Below are 26,662 nucleotides of genomic sequence, written 5' to 3'. Positions count from 1 at the left end.
GAAATGTGATTTGGTACAAGGCACATATTATCATTTATGGTGGACCTGTGAAGAGGCAAAAAAATTCTGGAAAAGGATCAAAAATTGGTTGGAAGAAATAACAATGGTTAAATTAGATTGGAAGCCTGAATTCTTTCTATTAGGAATTATACCGATGAAATACAAAAAGAAATACAATATCTAATACTACATATACTAACAGCAGCAAGGATCGCTTTCGCCCAGAAGTGGAAAAACAAACTAACCCCAAATGAAGATGAAATAATAAGAAAAATTATGGACTGTGCCGAAATGGATAAATTAACGAAAGAAATACAGGGAAAGGAAGAATCAGAATTCTACTGGATATGGGATAATTGGTATGGATGGATGGAGCAAAGAAATAAAAAAAAGCAATGAAAAAATAGAATAACACTCAATAATTATGAGTAAAACAAGGGGGTCAATTTTGGTGAATTCAAATTAGGACGATAGCTGGAAGATAGACTGTAGAATCCTAAAGAAAAAAGGAAATGATATGAAACAAAAATGGGTGTGTGGAAATACCATCCCGAAGAAAACATGAACTGGGATCTGAAAGAGACACCTATAACAATAGAAAAAGAAAGGAAGGGAAGAAGGAAGGAAAGGAGGGGAGGAAGGAAGTAGAGAATGGAGGGATGAAAGAAAGGAAAGGAGTGGAGGGTAGAAGAGAGAGGAAGAGAAGGAGAGATAGTAGGAGAGGAAGAAGAAGTGTGGAGGAGAGGTAAGGGAAGAAGAAAGAGGTAAGGGAAGGTGGGTGGAAGGGGGAGAAAAAGAGGAAGAGGGAGGAAGAGAAAGAAAGAGAAGGAGAGAAAGTAGGAAGGAGAAGAAAAAGGGTAGGAGTAGGGTAGGGTGACCAGACGTCCCGCATTTGGCGGGACAGGCACGCCTTCTCATAATTTTTCCCGCGTCCCGGGCCTTTCCCAAAAGATCCCGCTTAATTTTGGCGCCTTCTTCGACTTGCTCCCCCGCCCATCCGCTGTCGGCCCGCGTGGAAGGCAATCCAGCCCTTCAAAGTCATGCCAGCAGTTTAGAACTCGGCCGCCATTCAGCGAAACATCTTTCGCTGAATGGCGGCCGAGGGGCACGCTAAAGTGCCGGCATGACTTTGAAGCCCTGGCTTGCCGCTTGCCTTCCATGTCGGCCCGCGCGGAAGGCAATCCAGCCCTTCAAAGTCATGCCGGCAGTTTAGAACTCGGCCGCCATTCAGTGAAACATCTTTCCCTGAATGGCGGCCGAGGGGCACGCTAAAGTGCCAGCATGACTTTGAAGTGCTGGCTTGTCGCTTGCCTTCCACGTCGGCCCACACGGAAGGCAATCCAGCCCTTCAAAGTCATGCTGGCAGTTTAGAACTCGGCCACCATTCAGCGAAACATGTTGGGTGGGAGACAAGAAGGGGGCAGGCTTTATGCAGCCGGCGTGGAGGTGGCGTTCACCTCCGTCTGAACTCGGGCGCCGTTGTTGGCTTGAGAACCGCTCTCTTTCTGGTTTCGTCTATTTCGGCAAATGCGTGACGCTAACTGCGCCAACAGAAGCTACTGGTTGGCGTGGGAGGACCCGGCTGTCTTGCCTCCACGGCTTGCGTTGACTCCGCCACTACTGGTGCTGCTTGTGCAAGGGAGGGGTTTGGGACAGGACAAGGAGCAGCTGAATGCCTCTCTTAACCTGCTTTCGAGCGCTGCCTGGGCAGAAAAGACGCGAGAGCTCTCCCCAACTGCTCCAAATTGGCTGGAGGAGGAGGAGATGGTGGTGGTGGCTGATCCGCTGATGCTCAGATCCATTCCATTGTATTTGTATCCCCCGTAAGAGTCGGCGTGCATGTTGCCTGGATCTCTATAGGATCCATCCATGGATCTGCCGGCCCCATAATTTAACAGCTGATAGTCTGGGGCATTAGGGTAGCGTCCTGAGAACGAATGTACAAAGTAATAACTCATGTGGGTTTGTATCTTGGAGGGCTTGATTTGTGGGGTTTGTGGTGGCCCCCGTGCTTGAGAATTTATGATGTATTAATGAGTTATAGCGGCGGTGCCTCCCCCTCCCCCACTAGGAACACCTCAGCTGGGCAGGCAGGGGTGCTGGGCTTTGCCGGCTTCAGCTCAGCCGCAGCGTCGGTCAGCAAATTTTAAGAAGAGGCACTGGACAGCCGCTTGTCTAAAATGGATAGGATCTCCTGCTTGAGGGGGGGAAGGACTAGAAGACCTCCAAGGTCCCCTCCAGCTCAATTCTGATTTGACCAGAGCCCTGGTCAACAGTTGCAACACCGACATTGTGGAATGAGGGTTGCAATGGCCATTGCAAGCCACTAAATGGACTTTCCAGCCCCTGTTGTCTTTCTTAGAGAAGAATGTAGAATACCGGAGCTGGAGGTCATCTAGTCCAACCCCCTGCTCAAGCAGGAGACCTGATACCATTTCAGGCAAACTGTTGTACATTATCTTTTTCAAAACCTCCTGTGATGGATCACCCACAGCTTCTGGAGGGAAGCCGTTCCACTGGTTAATTGTCCTCACTGTCAGGAAATTTCTCCTTAGTTCTAGGTTGCTTCTCTCCCTGGTTAGTTTCCATCAATTGCTTCTTGTCCTTCAGGGGCTTTGGAGAATAGGTTGACCCCTTCTTCTTTGGGGCAGCCCCTCAAATATTGGAAGACTGCCATCATGTCACTCCTAGATCTTCTTTTCTATAGACTAGAAATCCACAATTCCTGCAACTGTTCTTCATATATTTTATCCTCTGGTCCCCTAATCATCTTTCTTGCTTTTCTCTGCACTCTTTCCAGAGTCTCCACGTCTTGAGACTGATTGATTGGTCGATCTCAAGTAGCTTCTATCCACCTCAAAGCCACAAAGTGTTTCCTCCAGGCTCTTATCACAGATCACTTATGTTACTAACTTATCAGCTGCAGTTATTCACTTAAGAACTGTGGCAAGAAAGGTGGTATAATGGGCTTAGTGACCAAAGTTACAATGGCATTGTAAAAAGTGACTGAGGACCATTTTTCACACTTAGCGACCATTTTCACACTTAGAGACCGTTGCAGCATCCTCATGGTCACGTTATCAAAATTTTGATGTTTGGCAACAGTTACAATTTATATTTGTAAATTGTAGTTATGTTGAAATGAAAAAAAAATTACAATACTATTTTTGCGTTATATGAAAATTTTTGTTGCTCCGTATAAAATTTTTAATCAAGCCCCCCCCCCCCCCCCGCTCCGGTCAAAGGTGTCTCTCTTTACCAATCTGAAAATCTGGTCACCTTAGAGTAGGGAAGAGGTAAGGGAAGGAAGAAGGGGGTGGAGAGGAGGAAGGAAGTAGAGAAGGAAGGGAGGGAGAAAAGAAAGAGAAAACAAGGTGGTGTCTTAGCAGGTGCAAAGGATGATAAACAAAGCATTTCAAACTATACCTTATAACCTTTCAAATGGAATAATAATATAAGAATGGCAAAGAAAAAGAATAATTATGTGAATGTATATCTATAACTGTATGTAAGAGAATAAATGACAGTAAAAATGTAAAGCATAATATAGGTAAATAATATTTGGTCATAAGTAGCTAAGTATAAATAAATAAAGAAATGTACATAAAAATGGATAAGGAATAAGGAGATTATGAATGAAAGATAGAAATGTATAGTAGGGAAAACACTAACTGCAAAGAAACCGATTCAGAACTGCGGTATGATATACGATGGAACTTACTGTTCCTATGTTGTTTTTAAGTTATGTGTTTGTTTTTGTTGAAGTGCTTATGTGTTTAAAATAAAAATTTATTAAATTAAATAATTTGTGTTGAAAAAAATACTGATTTTTTATATAGTGGGTAACAATGGCCTCTTTATGACTTTTGGGCTTCAAGTCCCAGAATTTTGTGAGTTGAAGAGCACATAAAAGGCCCATCGTTCCCCAACCCTGTGCTAAATAAATACACTTATTTTCTGTAGATAGGCACAATTGGTAGGCTGTGTAGCAAGATTACTTATTCTAGCCTTACACAACATACTTGGCATTTCATTTTTAAGAACCTTTTTTCATTCACAATACAATGAGATTTGTATCATTAAAGTAAAGCAAGGTTAGGTGAAATTTAGAACTACTAGCAGAGTATTCTATATTTGAAGAAGTAATGTTGTAGGAACCTAAATAGTTTGCAGTCTTCTCTTACACCCGAGTGCCATGTTTTGATAGAGACACATTTAGAATCTTGAATAATTTAGAATTTTGATAAAAAGTAGTAGATGGTAGCTGTTTGATATTGGCTATCAGATCTGAGTTGCAAACTCCAGATAATTAGTTTACAACCCAAATATAGTAGCTTTCTGTTAATAAATAGTTTTCTTGCAGACATGGCCAGTCAAAAAATAACTGTGCATTAGAAAACAATTAGCCCTCCAGGTCAATATCTAAGGCTGGTATAAGTTGTCATTGTTTTAATTTAAATAATCTTTAAAAGATCAATTGTACACAGGGAATTTGATGAACATTGAAAGATTCCACATTGCATCCTTTAGCACTGTTAATTGTTTTTTTCTATAAGTGCAGACTGTAACTTATAGAGATGGATAGATAAAGAGGAACAAATACTGTTACTTATCTAATACAATATTGCTTGATATTAATTTATGGAGATGAAGCAGCTTTGATGGGCTTCTTGAGCATTTTAGTTGTCACTATTTTCTGTTTTAGTTTAATAACCTCAAAAAAATGCTTCTTGATATCATAAGACCTGTATATTTCTTTTTATCCACTCTTAATTAGCTGCTTTATTGTAATTTATGTATGTTTTCCTTTTTTATTATTGGTACTAGCTCAATAATTTAATAAAAATGTAATATGCTATATCATTTCACCAGTAACCAAAAATATTTTGGTCTTTTTGCATCCTCAAGGGGAAGTGACATTTCCAATGTCAAGTAAAACACAAGACTAGAGGCAAGGATAAAAAATATAATTTGCATAATATTACAGTTTGAATGTAAAAATTACCTTTCCAAAATAAATGTACAGGGAGGGAACACAGAGATTCTTTGCAACTTTTAAACTGTACTTTTTGTATTCATTTGCAAGCCATTATAGATGTTTTAGAAATGATATAACATTCATATAGCAAACACTGTTCATTGCAGCGATGGAGATTTGGATATGGAGTTCGGACTTAATGTCATATTGAATAGAAATATTAATTGCAGAGATCTCTGTATTGTTGAATTTATAAAGGCCAATTTAGAGTACCAAATGAATAATATTTAAAGTAGTCATATGAAAGTTTTATAATGAATTTGCTTGTATTTGCATATTGATGTCTGTGTTCCCATGAATTCATTAAAATATACATTTCCTAGAATCAAGCTTGTTTCTTGGTGACTAGAGAACGCCCATATTATTCTCTTGGTGACAGCTTAGAATTAATTTTTTCCTAGTGGGAATTTTTTTAAAAAACTTTCTAATCAGTGATCATGTGTTTCCTGATGATCTCCTATCTAATTTAATACAAATCCTACTTAGGTTTTTTGAATCGGTGAATTCAGCTAGGTAAGGCTATCTTCTTCAGGGAGAGCTGCATCATTTAGTTATTTTAAGTTGGCTATTAATATCAACAATAGTGTATGACATCAATATTTAATTTTCAAAATGAAAATATTCATGTGAAATATTGATTTTTGTGGGTGTAAAGAGAAATCTAGAAGGCACATATAAAATATTTATGAATACATTTGCCTTTTTGAGAAACAAAGTATCTGTACCTCTTCTTTTACCTAAACTGCTGTCATAGTTTGGATTTACTACATTAATGAGTTAGGCAAAGGAGCCATTGGTCACCACACCAATGAATTTGAATTTCATTTCTTTTCATTTTGGTAATAACCCCTGCAACACATTCATTATTTAACTCTGACACTACTAGAATGTTGACAATAGATGTCAGCCAACACTTACTGATACATTTATTTGTTATAACATAAAACCACTATTATAATGAATCTTTTTCTTCTTACCTGAATTGATTAATTGCTTTAATTGCTTCTGATTTTAAATGTGTTATTAAGCCTTTTAATTATGCATGTTGCATTTGTCTTTTAAAAAATAAGTAAAAGAATATCATGGAAGTCATTGCACAATTATTTGCATAGTGTGGATTAAATAAATGTTTTTGAGCAGACTTGTATTTTGTACAGTGCAAAGTCATATAAAGGAAAAAATTTCTGGTCATTCTCTTTTTATTTTCTATATGCAACAGGAAATTAAAAATGTGGATTTATATTTCAAAATAACTAAGCTGTTCACAAAATCAACAGCAAAGGAAGTTTTTCTAAAACTTGGCAGCAGCTCAAAACTTATTGTTGCATTCTTAATCTTTAGCAATAACAGTAATGAGATATTATGATAATGCTTCAATAATTTTCATTAGTTAATAGATAGAACTGGTACAGATTGATCAAATCATACAATACATACAATACATATTTTGAATTTAACATGTATGCATGCATGTATAAGCTATGACTTTCAGTGTAATTGCCTCATATTTTCATTTTATAAATGTGACAACACTGATTCTGTTATTTTTTAGTGTATAAGTACTGGAAATTCTAGGAGATTGCAGAAAATGGAGGGATAAAAATCTTCACATAACAACAATTGGAAGAGAACAAAGACAATGCAAATATTTTATGAACAAAATGAATTCAATTAATTTTAAAATGCAGACATGTATTATTTGTTTAATAAATAATGTATTGTTCAGTATAAGAAAAGAATAGCTTAAATAAAATAATTGTTTCAAAATATGCCACATTGGCAATACATAAATAAAAATACAGATGTAGTTCAGCTATTGTAGTTGGCTTTTAATGATAACTCTTATTGGAATAGCATAAGTAATTTTACATTGACATTGATGGCAAAACAATACAATATTTAATTTTGCATGAGGCTTCAAACTATTAAATAGTTATTAGTAAAACACAATGATTTATTGTGTTTTACTAATAACTATTAACAGTGGCATAGAAAGCTTTGCTTTTGATCATGTTAGGTTTGTTCCTCCTTTAATGCCACATAAGTTGAAATTTACTTTTTTGGAAAGCAATGGTCTGGTTAATTGTTGTCATTGTTAGGAAATTTCTCCTTAATTCTCCTTGATTAGTTTCTTTGTCTTTGTTGTACTTTGGAAAATAAGTTGACTTCCTCTTATTTGTGACAGCCCCTCAAATACTGGAATACTGTTATCATGTCGCCCCTAATCTTTCTTTTCTCCAGACTGGCCATACCCAATTCCTGCACATTTCTCACTGTTAGGAAGTTTCTCCTTAGTTCCAGGTTGCTTCTGTTCTTGATTAGTTTCCATCCATTGTTTTTTGTCCTGCCTATAGGTGCTTTGGTAAATAAGTTGACCCCTTCTTCTTTGTGGCAACCTCTAAAATACTGAAATAATGCTATCCATGTCACCCCTGCCTTTCTTTTCTCTAGAATAGCCAAATCCAAATCCTGCAACCATACTTCATATGTTTTTGTCTCCAGGCTGTTAATCGTCTTAGTTGCTCTTCTTTGTACATTTTCCAAAGTCTCACCATCTTTTTTGTAATGTGGTGACCAAAGCTGAATGCAGTATTCCTGGTGTGGTCTTACTATTTATAAAGCAATAGTAATACTTCACATGATGTTGATTCTATGCCTCTTTTTATACAACCAAGTATTACCTTTTTTTGGCTGCTGCTGCATACTGCTGGCTAATATTTAAGTGATTGTCCACTTGGATTCCCAAGGTCCCTCTTACAGCTATTGTTTTTGAGTCAGGTTTTACCTAATCTGTATTTGTACCTTTGTTTTTTTCCTGCCTAGATGTAAAACCTTGCTTTTCTATACATTAATTTCATATTATTGGGTAGGGCCCATAGTTCAAGTCTCTCAAGATCTTTTTTGGATCCTGAGCTTGTCTTCTGGGGTGTTGGCTATTCCTGCCAGCTTAGTGCCATCTGCAAATTTGATGAGTTCCCCTTCCATTCCCTCATCTAAGTCATTTATGAAGACATTGAAGAGTACTGGGCCTAAGCTGGAACCTTGTAGTATCCCACTGTTTACTTCTCTCCATGTAGATGTAGTACCATTAGGGACTACTCATTGAGTACAGTTTGTCAGCCAGTTACAAATCCATCTGGTAGCGATTCTGTCTATCCCACATTTTTCTAATTTACCAAGAAGTTGGTTGTAGTCTACTTTGTTAAATACCTTGTTGAAGTCTAAGTATACTATGTCCACAGCATTTTGCTTATCTATTATAGTCAAAGAATAAAATAAGATTGGTTTGGCATAATCTGTTTTTAATAAACCTGTGCTGGCTACTAGTTATAACTTTCTGTGTTTCTAGATGTTCACAGATCTGGTTTTTTTATTACTTTTTTTCCCAGTATCTTCCCAGGTATTGATGCTAGGCTGGTTGGTCTGTAGTTTTCTGGCTATGTTTTTTCCTCCTTTTTTGAAGATGAGAACCACATAAGTTCTTTTCCAGTCCTCAGGTAGTCCCCTGGTGCTTCAGGATTTTTTAAAGATATGGTACATACATAGTGAGATAATATATGCTAGCTCCTTCAGAACTCTGGAATGTAATTCATCAGGTCTTGGTGAATTATATTAATCAAGATGAGACCATTTTCTTGCTTTTATTTTTATTTCTAGTCTGTCTTTTTCAGTTATGTTTTTGGTAGGCTGGGCTATAGTTTCTTTTTGTGTGGAGACTGATGCAAAGAATGAGTTAAGCAGCTCTGCTTTCTCTCTACTGCCAGATACTTCTTTGTCATCTTCTTTCTTTAGTGGGCCAATTGTTTGCTTGATTTTTTTTTCTTGTTATTTATATGTTGAAAGAAATTGTTTTTTTTATCTTTGACTTTTGTGCAACCATGCTGGTTTCTTCTTGGATTTCAAAGGTCAAACAATTGGCAACTCCAAAACTCAACCAACAAATGCTCTGTCTTACACATTGGCAAAAAAAATAAAAACACAAAATGCAAGGTGGGCGGATATGACCTCGTGGATGACCCTGACTCTATCAATGACCTTGGAGTGCTCATCTCAAATTATCTAAGTGCCAAAGTTCACTGTAACAGCATTGCCAAAAAAGTATTAAAAGTTGTAAAGCTAATCCTGCGTAGCTTCTTCTCCGGTAATATTGAACTGCAAACTAGGACATACAAAACTTTTGCTAGACCAATTCTTTTATTTTCTCTTTTTTTTTTTTTTTTTGAAACAGAACTTTTTTATTTTTCTTTAAAAAAAAAACACAAATATGTCATCATTTGTCAATCATTAAGACATTGAAGTACATTTTTTTTGTTGTGTGTGCCCCTCCCTCCCTCCACCCCCCCCACCCCCCCTCCTCCTTCCCCCCCCCCCGACTTCCCAGAACCCGTACACGGTATGGATTTTTAACTAACACAGTCTAAAATCTATTGAAAAAAAAGAAATAAAGAAATTAATGACATTCTAGATTGACCTTAGCTTCTTCTTACTGAACTGACTTTTAACAGTTTAAATCATTTCTGATCTTAAGCATAGGCTAACTGGAATTTCTTAGTCCCGTATTTATTTTGTATATAGTCAATCCATTTTTTCCAGTCTCGTTTATATCTCTCATTTGAATGATCTTTGAGATATGCCGATATTTTCGCCATCTCGGCTAAGTTTGTTACTTTCAATGTCCATTCTTGGATTGTAGGCAAGTCTTCCTTCTTCCAATATTGCGCCACCAACAGTCTTGCTGCAGTTATCAGGTGCAGAATCAAATTGGTCTCTACCACTGTAAAGTCAGTACATATACCTAGTAAAAATAACTGAGGAATAAACTTTATCCTTCTTTTAAAAACATTTTGCATGACCCACCATATTTTTATCCAAAATGCCTTAACCTTTTGGCAGGTCCACCATATATGATAATATGTAGCATCGAGAGAACCACACCTCCAACATTTAGGCTGTACGTTCGGATACATAGAAGCCAACTTTTTAGGATCTAAATGCCATCTATAGAACATCTTGTAAAAATTTTCTCTCAGATTTTGAGCTTGTGTAAATTTCACATTTCTTACCCAGATTCTTTCCCATGTATCCAACATTATTGGTTCCTCAATATTTTGAGCCCATTTTATCATACAATCTTTAACTAATTCTGTTTCCGAATCCATCTGTATTAATACATTATATATCCTCTTTATATGCATTAAGCTTTGATCTCTTATTTGTTTAAACAGATTATCCTCAACTTGGATAAAACCAATTTTTTGATCTATTTTCCACCTAGCCTGTAATTGCCCATACTGGAACCATGTTTGAACTACCTTCTCCTCTTTTAATACCTCTAAAGATTTTAATTGTAATACCCCCCTTTCCGAGGTAAGAAGCTGTCTGTAAGTAATTCTGTCCTGTTTTTGTGCTGTATTCATATTTTCAATTGCGTGTCTAGGAATTGCCCACATGGGTATCTTGTCATTTAATTTATATTGGTATTTCTTCCAAACCCGCAATAAAGCATTTCTTAAAATATGACTTTTAAAATTCTTATCCAGTTTTTTGTTGAATAACAGGTAAGCATGCCAACCAAATACCAGATCGTGTCCCTCAATATTCAATATTCTATCATTGGTTAAATGAGTCCAATCACTAATTACAGATAAAGCCACTGCATCATAATATAGTTTTAAATTAGGTAGTTTCAATCCTCCTCTCTCACGTACATCTTGCATTATTTTCATCTTTACCCTCGGCTTCTTTCCTGCCCACACAAATTTGTTGATACCCTTCTGCCATTCTAAAAGGTTCGCATCTTTTTTAAGTATAGGTAACATTTGGAAAAGAAATAAAAATTTTGGTAAAATGTTCATTTTCACTGCCGCTATCCTACCCAGCAAAGATAAGTGCAATTTCTCCCATTTTTTCATCTCTGTCTGTATGCTATGCCAAAGTGTTTCATAATTATGCTTATATAATTTCCCATTTGAAGTTAAAATGTTAACTCCAAGATATTTGACTTTTTTAACTACCTCACATCCTAGCATCACTCCTAGTTCTTCCTTTTGTTTAATATTCATATTTATAGCTAATATTTTGGTTTTTCCTAAGTTTATTTTAAAGCCCGACACTTGACCATATTGATTAATCGTATTCATTAAAACCATACTGGATTCCTGCGGTTGTTCCAATATTATGACCAAATCATCCGCAAAAGCGCGGACTCTATATTCTTGCTGCCTAATCTTGATCCCTTTTAAACCATCCAAGCCCCATATTTTATTCAACAATACTTCCAAAGTTATAATAAACAATAATGGGGACAAAAGGCAGCCCTGTCTTGTACCTTTTCCAATTTGAAAAGAGTCTGTTAAACTTCCATTGACTATGATTTGTGCTGTTTGCTGTTGGTATATTGCTTTAATTGACTGTAAAAAATTATCTCCTATCTGCATTTTTTGCAGTATCTTCAGCAGAAATTGCCAGTTAACTCGATCAAAGGCCTTCTCAGCATCCAAAAATATAAACGCAGCAGGGATCTGGTTGTTCTTTCCCAAATATTCTAATGCATTAATAATTAATCTAACATTACTTTTCATCTGTCTCCCTTGTATAAAACCTGTTTGGTCCGTATGTATCAATTGTTGAATGACCAACATTAACCTATTTGCTAATATTTTAGTAAAAATTTTATAATCTACATTCAGTAATGAAATAGGTCTATAATTTTTGGGTTGAGTAGTATCTTGATCTTCTTTGGGTATCAAAGATATAAACGCTGTCTTCCAAGATGGAGGGACTTTACCTTCCGTTTGAATCATATTAAATAATTCTCTAAGAGGTTCTACCATTTCTAACTGTAAGTTTTTATAGTAAACCGCTGTCAAGCCATCTGTACCTGGTGCTTTCCCTGACTTTAATTGCTTAATTACCTGCAGGATTTCCCCCGAGGTTATTGGTTGATTCAATTTTTGCCTGTGTTCTTCTCTAACTGAAGGTATTTTCTCTTTGTCTAAATATTTGTCTATGTCTAAACCATTAATTTTATCCCCTTTATACAGTTCTGTAAAAAGTTCCCAGAAAGCCTTTTGAATCTCTTCCTGTTGAAACACCTCCTTCCCTCTGTAAATCAGTTTAGATATATTTCGAGTTTTCCTTTTTTTCCTAATCTGATAAGCTAACCATCTGCCAGGTTTGTTTGCATTACAAAAAGTATTGTGTTTTGCATATAATAAATTAGTAGCTACCTGGTCAGAGATCAACATGTCAAATTGAGATTTTAATATGTTAATAGCTTCCTTAACCTTTGTATCATCTGGGTTCATTGTTAACTCCAGCTCTTTTCTCTTAATTTCCTCTTCCAGTTCTGTTCGTTTTAACCCTTGCTTATTTCTATGTGTTTTATTTATATTCATCAAAACTCCTCTCATATACACTTTGCTTGCATCCCATACAAATTCCATAGATGTACCCTTATTCATATTCAAAACAAAATATTCAGATAGTAATTTTTTACAATCATTAATATACTTTTCATATCTAAATAAGTTTTCATTCAATCTCCAAGACCTTCTTGCCTGCACTACCCTTCCCAACTCCATCCAAACTGGGTTATGGTCCGAAAGGACCCTAGCTGCAATCTTTGTTTTCTTGACCCTAGAAAGCAAATCATTAGTGGTTAGGATAAAATCAATCCTTGAAAGGGATTGATGCCTGTCCGAGAAGAAAGTGAAGTCATATTCCTCTGCATTTCTTTCTCGCCAAATATCTCTCAATTCAAAATCATCCATAATGTCAAAGAAAGATTTGGGTAACTTTGCTCGCGTCTTGGTATTTAGGCGGGAAATCTTCTTATCTCTCTTAGTGTCTATCACTCCATTCCAGTCACCCAATAGTATACAGGAACTATAGTCCCACTGTACTAATTTAGCATGAAGATTTCTATAGAATCTATCTTGCTGTTGATTGGGAGCATAAATTCCCAAAAGTAATGTCTTTTTCCCTTCTAAAATTAAGTCTAAAGCAATATATCTTCCGAAGGGATCTGCTTCTATTAATTCAGCTTTCATATCTTTTCTTAAGTATACAACTATACCATTCTTCTTTTCCATAGCAGAAGCTGCAAAATGTTGACCAAGTTTTGAGTTGATCAAATATTTTTGATCAGTTGACTTGATATGAGTTTCTTGCAAACAAATTACATCGTTCTTAAACTGTTTGAGATAATGAAATATTTTCTTCCTTTTCTGTGGAGAATTCAGTCCGTTGACATTCCATGTTAAAATCTTAGTTGTCATCTTTGGTTGGTTGAAGCATTTTTAGAGCTTCCTGCACGGCCTGTTTAACCTTAGGTCTAGCTCCTCCCACTGCTTCCAGATTTGTTATTGTAGTTCCTTGATCGATGGCCGATGATTGTTGATGCTGTTGCTTTTTAGCTTGTTTCTCCATACGTCTAGTAGTCATGCGGCTAGATCTTGGTTCCATAGCACCTTGCACTTCTAGAGAAGAGAGATGCTCCATCTTGTCTGGTGGTTGTGTAGTTTGCTGTCTATCCTGTCCTTCTTGTGGTCTTTCTCTAGGTCCAGATGGTGCAGGGTGTCCGGCCTTCAATATATTATAATAAAAATCTCGGGCTTTCCATACAGAGTTGAGGCGGTACCTTTGCTTATCAAATGTAAATATGATGCCAAATGGTGCATCCCATCTATACTGTATCTGACGATTTCTGAGTTCTTCGACCAAAAAAGCGTAGTCTCTCCTGGCTCTTAACATTTGAGGTGGTATCTCTTTCAAAACAGCCAGGTCTTGACCGCCAATTTGAAGCTTAGTGTTATAAGACGCTTGCAGTACCATATTTCTAAGCTCTCTTGTAGTAAAATATATAACGATGTCTCGAGGAAGCTGCTTCTGCTTTGCCAGCCAGGAGTTAACGCGGTAAGCTTTGTCAATTTGCCAGTCTTGGTTGGTCCCTGGTCTTCCCATCAGGCGGTCAAAAGCTTCTGATAGGATCTGTTTCAGGTTCTCCTGTTTCTCCTCACGCAGCCTCTTAATGCGAACTCCATTTGTCGGTACTGTATCATAATAATTTCTTTTTCAGCATTTTCCACTTTTTGTTCCACCACCTCTGTTTTCAATGTCAAGTTAGCATTGGCATCATTAAGAACCTCTAGAGTATCTTCCATTCCAGAAATATGTTCTGTTAATACAGTTACAAGACTCAGCATGTCGTCTCTAATTTTATCAACCTTAGCGTCAAATTTCTCATACAGCTCCTGTTTAAGTCCTTTTATTTCACTTTTAATTTCTTCTTTCATTTCTTTTATTTCCTCTTTTCTCTCCTCTCTATTATCTCTAAACTTATCTTCCATTTTAATTGTCTGTGCATTAAGAGCCTCGCTTAGATTACTCAGGAAAAATTCTTTTGTTAACACATCCCCAGCAGGGGGCGTAGGAAGCGGAGGCTGCAGCTTTGTGCCAGGCACTGAGGATGTGCCCCTGGAAGTAGAGGGTGACGACTTCAAGTTAATATTTGGTTTTGAGGCCATTTCAAAATTTATCTGCCTGCAGTTAATAAAACTCTATTGCCTGAATATGCAGCTTTAAGTAAAGAGGCTTTTATTTTGAAGTTTAAGGCTTGGCAAAACTTTCAGTGAGTAAACATTGTAACAAGACCGTTCAGCAGATTCATCACCATTTAACTTCCAGATAAGCAAGGTTAATGAAGGAGTAAAATTCTTCTATTGTGAAACCAAAACATATGATAAGCAATCTCTTTTGTTTTGAATTCTTGTGAGGATTAGCAAAAAGTGTTCGTTATTACCGGAGAAACCTGCCTGTTCGGCGCCATTTTAAAAGCCTCTAAGTAAATAATTTTTCGGAGGAGAAAAAGAAAAGAAGCTAAAATGTTGATAAACAATTATTGTCCGCGCAAACGGATTCAGCTCGTGATAAGATTAAATCAAACAAAACTTTGAACAGAGTGGGGGAGACCTACTTTGTCCTGCACAAGGCAGTTTGAAGTTCCCAGCATGGACAGCCGTTCTGCCTTGGGCTAGCCCCCCTTTCCTTGCAAGCACAAAAGCTGCAAAAATCGAAGAGCATTTGCCAGCAAAACAGTTTCTTCTTTCCTTCTTGCCTGAAGGATAAGAAAACCTTATAAGACGTCAGATGGAAGATCCTCTAAACAGGTACGTAGCCAGGAATTCGGAGGCAGCTGATTTTTTGCTGCCACCACCAGCAGGCTCCTCCCAGGAAGCTGCTAGACCAATTCTTGAATACAGCTCATCTGTCTGGAACCCCCACTGCATATCAGACATTAATACAATCGAATGAGTCCAGAGATATTTCACGAGAAGAGTCCTTCACTCCTCTGCTTGCAACAGAATACTGTTTTTTTCGGAGTATAAGACACACCAGAGTATAAGACGCACCAAGGTTTTGAAGAGTAGGTAGGTAAAAAAAAGTAGGTAGGTAGAAAGAGGGATAGAGAGGGAGAGAAATAGAGAGAAATACAGTAGGTAGGGAGGGAGAGAGAGTAGTTAGGTAGGTAGATAAAGGGATAGCGAGAGAGAGAGAAATAGAGAGAAATAAATACAGTAGGTAGGGAGGGAGAGAGAAAGAGAATGTAGTAGGTAGGTAGGTAGGTAGGTAGGTAGGTAGGTAGGTAGGTAGGTAGGTAGGTAGGTAGAGGGATAGAGAGAGAGAGAAATAGAGAGAGAGATACAGTAGATAGGGAGAGAGAGAGTAGGTAAGTAGGTAGGTAGATGGAGGGAGGGAGAGAGAGATTGAGAGAGAGAGAAATACAGTAGGTAGGTAGGGAGAGGGAAAGAGAGTAGGTAGGTAGGTAGATGTTTCCAGGTGTATTTATCCATGTGCTGGAGAAGGAAATCACTGACAATCTGCAGTACCTAAGACTTTGTTTCTGCTGGCACAGCACTTGATCAATCTAATTCTCATCAATCACTCTAACTAAAAAGCTTTCTGAAAGGAAAAAAAGTTTTTGCACTCTGCAAACCTCACAAAAACGGCCCATTTTTTTTTTAAAAAAGGCATGAGTAGCCTTGGGGGGCGGCTTGCAGAGTGCTCCAGGGGGAACAAGCAAAAAATGGCCCATTTTGGGGGAAAACAGGACCATTTTTTGTCAAAAGAATTGCATGCATAGACTTATGGAGGCTTATAGAGTGCTGCTAGGGGTTGGGGGGCAAAAAACAGCCCATTTGTTGCTCATTTCTGCCCTCTCCAGCCCCCAGGAGCTCTCTGAAAGCCTCCATAAGGGTATGTATGGGCATTTTTGTGAAGGGGGCGGGGCTTTGGGAGGCAAAAAAATGTTGTATTTGATGTATAAGACGCACCCAGATTTTCAGCCTCTTTTGAGGAAAAAAGATGTGTCTTATACTCTGAAAAATATGGTACCTTATGACACCAGACTTGAAATTTTGGGCTTAGACAACTTAGAACTTCACCGTCTTCAATCCGACCTAAGCATAGTACATAAAATTATCTGCTACAGTGTCCTACCTGTCAATGAATACTCCAGCTTCAACCGCAACAACACACAAGCTCACAATAAATGCAAACTTATGGTAAATCACTCCAAACCAGAAAATACAACTTCAGTAACAGAATTGTCAATGCCTGGAATGCACTACCTGAAAATGTGGTTTCTTCCCTAAAACCCCAAAACTTTAACCTTAGACTGTCTACTGTCAGCCTCATCCCATTCCTAAGAGGTCTTTAAGGGGTGTGCATAAGCGCACCAGAGTGCCTACCATCCCTGTTTTAATATTGCCTTATATTTGTATCCATTTCATGTATTCATAATCATGTTTATACATATATCTGTTACCTAATTCATGCTTGATGAAATAAATAAATAAATAATAAAATAATAAATAAATCTGCATATTATTTCATAAACCTGATAAGCTAATACTAGTAATACAAAGTATGTGATTCTTGGGTAAGGCAGATGATTTCATTGCAGCACATGCCTGCATCTTCAAAGCCACTGAATGATTATGTTCACAGATAAATTACATACTTACATCTTTCACACTATTACTCTTGATACTTTAGCATCACAAAAAATAAATGTATATATTTAAAAAAAAGTTATTCCCCAAAACTGTTCCCAAGTGTCTCAACAATGCATTGAGTTTAAAGCAAATCATGATCATTTGTTGGTCATTACATATCATTAATCATAGAATAAATATTTTGCTTCTTTTTAATTTGCTTCTTTTGTTTCTTTTTTTGTTTCTTAATCTTCAGTGTCTTGTGTTTGAAGATGCTCCCAATGGAGTGAAGGCGTCACTGAAGGCGGGTATGCAAGTGATCATGATTCCAGATGAAAACTTGAACAAAGACCTTACAAAAGAAGCAAGCCTAGTGCTGGGGTCCATGAGTGATTTCAAGCCAGAATTGTTTGGTCTGCCACCATTTGATTGAACATAGTTTTTTTTTAATTAAAAAATGGTGTTTTTTAAAAAGAAACAGTTTTTTTTCTTTTTAGTATTGTTTCATTATTTACACTTCGGCTTAATTCAGTATTAAAATCACAGAATTAAAATGCATTTGAAGCCTAAGAGGTTTCTAGATTATACACTCATTCAAAAAGTAATGCTCTTTTTCATAAAAAAAAAATTTGGGGGGAACCAACTAATAGCTCTCCTGAATGTTCTCATTACTTCTTCCATCATTTTTATTTTCAGAAAAATTCTATAATGAACATTTTCTCTAGGTTTTTGTTGCTGTTGTAAATCACCAGAAATAGTCATGCAGAACTATATTTAAATCACTTTGGATGGACTTTAATACAAGATTCTGCCACCAGTGATAAAAGGTATAAGGTTCTTTGACCAACTAAATAGATGTGCTTTAGGTCTGTTTTCAACATCTTTTACATAGTTATCTGTGTTTAGCTGAATGTAAACATGTAGTTGAAAATATTGCACAAATAATAATTTGTTGTATAATCTGAATTCATGCATCATGATAAAAAAGTGGGCAACCTATTATCTCAGAGTCATTTATGGTTCCAAAGCTCTTTGTTATAATCTTCAGAAAGTTTTTTGTGACCAAGTGTCACCTTGAATTGCACACAAATAATAATACCACAGTTATCAATAATAATGGCATAATATTTTACTATTTATTTGGTGAGATGTGCAGGAAAACTATAATGTATATTCTAAAATAGGCATAATAGGGTTAAGGAAAAAATACATACAGTAACTCTCCTGTAAATTCATTGACCTAACATTGCATAAACCTGGCACCGTTCAAATGAAATTTTGGAAACGTTTCCAACTGTGTTCTAAGTCATAAATCACAACTTACATTGAACATAGTTTTTGTTTACCCAAGCTAAAAAAAGCAAACTGGGAGAACGCGGTCAGACAAACGGAGGCGAGCCAATAGCAGTAGCAGTAGACTTATATACCGCTTCATAGGGCTTTCAGCCCTCTCTAAACGGTTTACAGAGAGTCAGCATATTGCCCCCAACAATCTGGGTCCTCATTTTACCCACCTCGGAAGGATGGAAGGCTGAGTCAACCCTGAGCCGGTGAGATTTGAACCGCTGAACTGCTGATCTAGCAGTAGCCTGCAGTGCTGCATTTAACCACTGCGCCACCTTGGCGCAGGACTTCAAGTCAGCTAACAGTTTATTTCTAACAGGTTGCCAAACGCGTCACTTCACATTTTGCGTGTATTAGCTAATTGGCAACAGCTGAGCCCTGTTTGACAGCTCTTTATATACCCCAGCTGTCAAACAGGTAACCAATCAGTAACAAGGACACGCCCCCCCAGCCGAACGGACCAGAGAGGAAACTGTAGTACACAACAATCCTTCACACTTAGAATGCGCATGCGTAGTCTTTTAGATGGCTCGGCCGCCGCCGGACCTGCCCAGACTTTCTCAGGGCACCTTCCGCTGGTGGGACTGGAATAGTGCTGGCCCTGGCTGGAGACTTGGCCCTCTCCAAGTCTGTTGCCACTGGAGACTCCCGGGGAACCACAGGTAAGTCTTTTGGTGGATTTTTAATTAATTTTTCTAGTTCCTCTAGGGAGATAGATCGGGGCCTCGTAGCCTGTTCCTGACTCTAGGTTTCCTGCCTGTTGGGTAGCCCTGTGTCTGCTCTGCCAAATTGGTACCCACTAGTCTATTTCTTAGCTGGTTTATATGACACCTCCAAACCCTGCCGTCCTCTACCTCTACCAGGTATGAGCATGGGCCTGTTATTTTCCGGACTATGCCAGGGAGCCATAGCGGATGGCCCGAGTAGTTTCTTGCATAGACTGGCGTGTCGATGGTGAACCCCTTGAGTTGACTGTTTGAGTCTAAAGGCCGATCTGGGGCGTATTCTGGGTGCAGTCTATCTAGTGTTGTCCTAATGCGCTGTCCCATTAAAAGCTCAGCCGGGCTATTGTTTGTAGTTGTACAAGGGGTGGCATGCTGCCATAATAAATACCTATCTATGTCCTGCCAGTTTAAGGGGCTGAACCTGGCTAGAGCCTCTTTCACTGAACGGACCGCGCATTCAGCCAGGCCATTAGCCGCTGGGTTGAACGGGGCTACAAATGCCTGACGGACCCCCAACTAGGCAAAGAACGAAGCCAGCACTGCGGCAGTAAACTGGGGCCCATTGTCAGAGACCACTAAGTCTGGTAACCCATGGGTTGCGAATACCCGGCGTAATACCTTAATGATGGCAGGGGCAGTTGTAGCAGACAATAAAAAACAATTCAACCCATTTAGAGAAAGCATCAACAATGACAATAAACATTTGGCCCTTAACCGGACCAGCCAAGTCCATATGAATTCTGGACCACGAAGCCCTTGGTTGCTTCCAATTCTGAATGGGTGCTTTGGGACAAGCCTGTCGGGTTTCCTGGCATTGTGGTCAGCCAGCCACCCACCAGGCGATGTCCTGGTCCATGCCCGGCCACCAAGCATAGCTCCGGCCCAGTGCCTTCATCCGGACAATGCCCAGGTGGCCGTCGTGTAGCGTCAGCACCGCTTCTTGGAGGGAGGCCGGAACCACCACTGCTGCCCCACAGAAGGCAACCTTGCTGCAAAGAAAGTTCGTGTTGCCTGGTGGAGAACGGCCGCCATTCGGTGCCCATTGGGTGGGAAGGCCAACCCCGTTCAGTCCATCTGAGCACCTTGGTGAGCACCTTGTCCCGGCTGGTATGTCTGGTCACATCAGCTGCGGTAATAGGTAACTGCATGTCATCGATCAGCAACACCGTAGAGGCAGACACCGGGTCCTTGACCGCAATAAGCAACAGGCATCTGCTTAAAGCATCCGCGTAGCTGATGTGCTTGCCAGTCTGCAATGCAACGTATAGTCATAGGCAGCCAAAAATACAGTCCATCTGGTGAACCTGGGAAACAGGATCTGGGGTGTCTGCTTGTCACCTGCAATGATGCCCAGTAGGGGCTTGGGATCTGTTACAATATGAAAATGACGGGGCTTCCGGGGCGGGACTTTGGCTCGTTATCTGCCTAAACATCAAGCAGATATCTCATCCTTCAGGCAAGAAGGTTGCAGAGAGAGGCCCAGCTGGTAAGAGCTTTCTTTGAAGTTTGCAGCTTTCTTTTTTGCTGCGAACAGAAGGGGAAAGATAACCAAGGCTGAGTCATACCTCCGGCCAGAAATCTCGGCTGTTTTCACAGCACAAGGCAAAGAAACACCTCTTAGAACAACTTTTGAAACTATCTTATCTGAAATTAATACAAGCAGAGCCCATACCTGAGAACTTTATTTGCTTTTCGAGAAAAAATCCTAGCTTCAGTTTCATAAAAAGCCTCCTTCGTGTAATTGCTCCCAAGATGGCGATTGCCAATACAGAGACATTCCAAACAGAGGTTTTTTCTGCCGAACTGTCTTGGTGTAATGCCAGTCTTTTGAAACCTTTCGTAAACTCTCTGTAAGCCAACAGAGAGAAAGATCAAAGGAACAGCCAGATAGCATTCTCTGACTAATTAGTTTTATTTCTTTGAAGACCTACCAAGAATTTCTTTTTCTTTTTTATCAACTTTTAAAAGCTGTAAAAGCCTCCTTGTTAATATACAGACATTCTAAACAGAGATGAATATGAACTGTTTCATTACAATACTAATCTTTTGAAACTTGCTTTGTTACAATGCTTTTTTCTGAAATCTTTTGAAAAACTTCTAAGAACAAATAAAGGGGGGGCTTAATATTTTTTTCCATCGCAAGCTACATAACAGGCCAGCAGAGTTTGAATAATTGTTGAATAATTGTTTGAAGAAAAGAAATAATGGCACCAAAATCAAAGTCGGGGAGACGTCCCTTTAGCAACACACCTCAGGCACTTGGCACAAACTCGCAGCTTTCACCCTCTACGCCCCCTACTGGAGATTTGCTAACAAAAGAATTTCTTTTTGAGACTCTTAGAGAATTTAGAGAGGAGATAAAGAAACTTATTACAGACTTATGTGATAAGCTTGATACTAAGATTGCTAAAACAAAGGACGATATGGTAGGACTCGTAACTGTACTGACAGAGTATGTTGCTGGAATGGAAGATAAGCTAGAGCTTCTGGAGGAAGCCAACACTAACTTGACATCCAAAATTGAAGTGATGCAACAAAAAGTTGAAAACGCAGAAAAACAAATTGTTATGATAAACTATAAACAGATGGAGTTTGCATTAAGAGTCAGGGGACTGCGTGAGAACGAACAGGAGAACTTGAAACAGATTTTCTCAGAGGCCTTCAGTCGTCTGGTGGGAAGACCAGGAATCAACTTTGACTGGCAGATCGAAAAAATTTACTGCCTTAACTCTTGGGTGGCAAAACAGAGACAGCTTCCTCAAGATGTAATTATATATTTTACTACAAGAGAGTCTAGAAACGCGATACTACAAGAGTCTTATAATACTAGGCTACAAATTGGCGGACAGGACTTGATTGTTTTCAAAGAAATACCACCCCAAATGTTAAGAGCCGGGAGAGATTATGCTTTTCTAGTGGAAGAACTCAGAAACCGTCAGATACAGTATAGATGGGATGTGCCATTTGGTATTATAATTACATTCGATAAGCAAAAATATCATCTCAACTCTGTATGGGAAGCCCGAGATTTCTATCATAAGACCCTGAAGGTGGATCACCCTGAATCATCTGGACCTGGAGAAAGACAACGAGAAGGACAAGATAAACAACAAATCACACAACTACAAGACAGAAAGCACCATTTTCCCCTTCCGGAAGGGCAAGGGACCAGAGAACAAGGACCTAGCCATATGACTACCAGACGAATGGGAAAACAAGGCAGACTGCAACAACCTCAATAATCATTGGCCATTGATTAAGGAGCTATGTCTGAACTCTTTATAAAAGAGAAAGAAAATATTTTGCTATTTCAAACAGCTCAAGAACGATATAACTTGACTGTAAGAAAATCATATTAAATTAACTGATCCAAAATATCTGCTCAATCTTGAACTCGGTCAATATTTTGTGACTTCTGTTACGCAAAAGAAAAATGGTATAGTTGTATATTGAAGAAAAGACATTAAGGCTGAGCGAACTGAAGCAGATCCCTTTGGAAGATATATCGCATTAGACCTAAAAAGACTTGATGGATAACTTTGAATTTTACACAAATCATTAATGATTTATTTTCTAGGGTGAAGAAGACAAAGATTGCGGTGAGGGTTCTCTTGGATCATAACCCAGTTTGGACGGAATTGGGAAGGGTAGTGCGGGCAAGGAGGTCTTGGAGGTCGAATGGGAGTTTATTTTGATATGAAAAGTATATTAATGATTGTAAAAAATTGCTATCTGAATACTTTGTTCGGAATATGAATAAGGGCATATTCAGGGAATTTGTAGGAGATGTAAGTAAAGCATATATGAGAGGAGTACTGATGAATATAAAAATAAATACATACATACATACATACATGAACAAGGGCAAAGACAAAAAGAATTGGAAGAGGAAACCAAAAGAAAAATTTGAGATGTATCTAAATTGTGTTATAGAGGAAGGAGGCATAAAGGGGACAAAATTAAGGGTTTGGAAACAGATAGATATTTAGATAAAGAGATAAGGTCCCTAGCTAGAGAAGAGTACAGGAAAAGGTGAATCAACAAATAACTTCTGGGGAAATCCTGTAGGTAATCAATCAATTAAGATTAGGAACAATGTAAACTGCTTAAGTTTGTGTAATGGTAAGAAGCTGAGTTCAATGCAGAGATTTTACTGACTTTTTTTTTCTTCTCTTTCTTTCTTCTCCCCCTTTTTTTTCTCTTTATTATTCTTTTTTTTCCTAACCTACTTGGTTTTAATAAATTTTGAAATCCTGCAGGTAATCAATCAATTAAGATTAGGAACAATGTAAACTGCTTAAGTTTGTGTAATGGTAAGAAGCTGAGTTCAATGTAGAGATTTTACTGACTTTCTTTCTTCTCTTTTTTCTTTTCCCTTTTTTTTTCTTTATTTTTTTTTCCTAACTTACTTGGTTTTAACACATCTTAGACTGTGTTTGATAAAAAGCTATACCGTGTACGGGCTCTGGGAAGTCGGGAGGGTGGAAGGGAGATGGGGTCATAGGGGGGAGGGGGAAATATAGTAAGTGCCAGTTTTTAAAATAACATGATTGCACTTGAAAATGACGGCCATAGAGATAGGAGTGAAACTGCTTTACCCCAGCCACTATAGCCAACGCCTCCCTGTCCAATTGGCTATAGTTCCATTCAGGCGAAGACAGCGTTCGGGAAAAAAAATGCTACTGGAGCCTCCAGTCCGGATGGCAGCTGATGGCTCAGGACTGCTCCGACTCCATACGGGGAGGCATCACAGGCCAACACTACAGGGAGGTTTTCATCGTACTGTAGTAGGACACTGTCGGACATGAGGAATTTCTTAATGGTCTCAAAAGCAGTTGCCTCATGACGTCCCCAAACCCACTTCGCTGAACGGTCTAAGAGTCTGTGCAGGGGTTCTAGAATAGAAGCCTTATGTGGCAGGAAAATGTTATAAAAATTCAGTAGCCCCAGGAAAGCTTGTAGCTCAGCTTTTGTGGTACGCATTGGGGCGTGACTGATAGCCAGTGCTTTCTCAGGGTAGGATGAATCCCCATCTTATCGATTAAAAATCCTAAAAATGCAACTTGGGGAACCGCGACCCGGCACTTGGCTGTTTTAAATTTCAAACCAACGTCACGGAAAAGTCGAAGTACAGTCCGCAGGTGGGCCAGGAGAGAGGTTAGAGAGTGGGCAGACAGCAGGATGTCATCAAAATAAGGGACGATGCCCAGTATGCCCTGTAACAGCCTTTCCATTAAATTTTGAAAGCGCCCCGGTGCCACACTGACTCCAAATTGGAGCCGGTTACACTTGAACGCACCCCTATGGGTGACTATAGTCTTTACTTCAGCAGTTGCCTCATCCACAAGCAACTGCTGATATGCCTGCGCTAGGTCTAACTTCGCAAATATGGTACCCTGTCCCAGAGAGTGCAGCAGATGCTGCACCACTGGCACGGGGTATCTGCTGCAATGCTCTGTTTAAAGTGCATTTAAAATCAGCACAGATCCTCACAGATCCACCGCTCTTCACTGGAGTCACTATCGGTGTTTCCCAACGAGCATGGTCTATGGGTTCCAGTACCCTTTGGGCCAGTAACTTATCAATTTCTGCATCCACTTTAGGTTTTAATGCAAAAGGTACGCGCCACGGCTTCAGCCTCCGCGGCGGAACCTCTGGGTCTAAAGCGAATGAAATGGGAGTACCAGTGTACTTTCCCAAACCCTCCCCGAAAACCTCAGGAAATTCCTTAATTAACATCCAAGTACGTAGTACTCTGGAGTTGATCAATGCCTGTTATGCCAAGTTCCAAAGCCTCAAACCATTCCAATCCTAGTAAACCTGACCAGTGACCTTTCACCACAATAAGAGGTAACTTCTTGTTGAACTGCTTGAATGCTACTCTACAGAAATATTTACCCAGCACGGAATGGGATTTCCTTGGAAATCCCTCAATCTTAACAGACAAGGTTCCAAACTTGTCTTGGCTAACACCGGTATAATCCTCTTAACCGTTGCCCAAGAAATTATTGATACAGCTGATCCTGTGTCAACCTCCATCTGACAGGGTCTGCCCTCCAAGTGGACTGTAAGGAAAATTTTTCCTCTCGGACCATGGACAATCTGCTCCACTACAGCTTCTTCCCTATCCTCATTTATAGCAAAACAGGAATCCCTTTTCCTGAAACTCTGGCCCCTGGTAAATTTGGGGGGTTTTCTGTAGCCCTGACTGGTGCTAGGGAAACTGCCTTCCTGTGCATTTGCGCAAGGAGCGGCCTCCCTGCAGACCCTTGCTAAATGACCCCTTTTCCCACAACGGAGACAAATGGTATTTTTAAAACGGCACTCCATTCTATTGTGCCTACTTCCACACCCTGGGCAGGCAGTTTGGGGCAAGACCTTACCCTGTCGATCTCTGGCCTGCTCCACCTTCAAGCGATGTACTTCATCGTTTCCAATAACCCCTTCATCAGGGAAAATATCTTCATGATGCACCTCGGTGGCTTTTTCTCCAGCTTGCGGTCTATGGAACCTCTGGATCTCTTCCGTAGATTTCGTTGACAGCTCTACTGCTCTGGCTTCATCTAAAGCCGTTTGCAAATCTAACTCAGGTTTGGCCAGTAGATGGCGCTGAATACGGAGGTCTCTAACACCCCCCTACAAGCTGATCTGTAATGGACTCATCCAAATCTTTAAAACGACAATAGAGTGCCTCAGTTCTTAAGGCAGCCACATACTCATTAATGGTCTCTCCCTCACGCTGAAATCTTCTGTAAAAGGCAAACTGGCGTGAGATGCGAGAAAGTGATGGGGCATAATGATTTTTTAACTTTGTCATCAAAACATGCCATGTAACATCGTGGACGGAGTGCGGAGCCACTAGCGATTCCGCAAGGTTAAACATCTCAGTGCTACACAGATTTAAAAAACACAATTTCTTTCCCTATTCAGTTAGATTAGTAAAGCCGTTGGCTTCTAAAAAACACTCAAATCGGGAAATATAAGAGTCCCAAGTCTGCGTGGCTGGGTTAAAACTGGCTAATATATTCATTGAAGCCATTCTGAGGTAACTTTTCTCCCTTTTTGCTTAAGCCAAAACGATCTTCGTAGTAGAATTGACTCGCTCGACGTCTCGTCGAGGGATTCCCTGAGACAACTCAGCTCTAGTGACTTCGCTCTTTGATTAGTGACTTTCTCAGCTCTGCCTGGGCTCCGCCTCAGAGGATTCCCATCCTCGTCACCAATGTTCTAGCTGGGAGAACGCGGTCAGGCAAACGGAGGCGAGCCAGGACTTCAAGTCAGCTAACAGTTTATTTCTAACAGGTTGCCAAATGCAGCACTTCACATTTCGTGCGTATTAGCTAACTGGCAACAGCTGAGCTCTATTTGACAGCTCTTTATATATCCCAGCTGTCAAAACAGGTAACCAATCAGTAACAAGGACATGCCCCCCTAGCCGAACAGACCAGAGAGAAAACTGTAGTACACAACACAAACCACCTCACGGCTTAGTGCTATGTGTGAACCCAATCATGTATTTAAAAATATTTACCTAAGCCATCCAGGAAATAAAGCACATC

At 39.3% G+C, this 26,662-nt stretch overlaps 1 protein-coding gene and 1 pseudogene across 1 annotated transcript in view; one reads left to right on the top strand and one right to left on the bottom strand.

Moving 5' to 3' along the window:
- The window catches only part of PUDP (pseudouridine 5'-phosphatase), a 78,772-nt gene extending 60,741 nt beyond the window's left edge, over positions 1-18,031 (top strand). Inside the window, exon 4 of the mRNA XM_014064066.2 lies at positions 17,291-18,031. Within this exon, the coding sequence (XP_013919541.2) occupies positions 17,291-17,467 (177 nt within the window). The 3' untranslated portion in view covers positions 17,468-18,031. The remainder of the gene's footprint in view (positions 1-17,290) is intronic.
- LOC148043311 (homeobox protein Hox-B5 pseudogene) lies at positions 1,428-1,958 on the bottom strand (annotated as a pseudogene).
- Positions 18,032-26,662: the final 8,631 nt, after the last annotated feature.

Source organism: Thamnophis sirtalis, unplaced genomic scaffold (genome assembly GCF_051295495.1).
Source record: "Thamnophis sirtalis isolate CommonGarterSnake01/CBP01778 unplaced genomic scaffold, rThaSir2_p1.2 scaffold_12, whole genome shotgun sequence".
NCBI classification, from domain to species: Eukaryota; Metazoa; Chordata; class Lepidosauria; order Squamata; family Natricidae; genus Thamnophis; species Thamnophis sirtalis.
The sequence above is the reverse complement of the archived record's forward strand: the minus strand, read 5'-3'. Positions and strand labels throughout refer to the sequence as shown.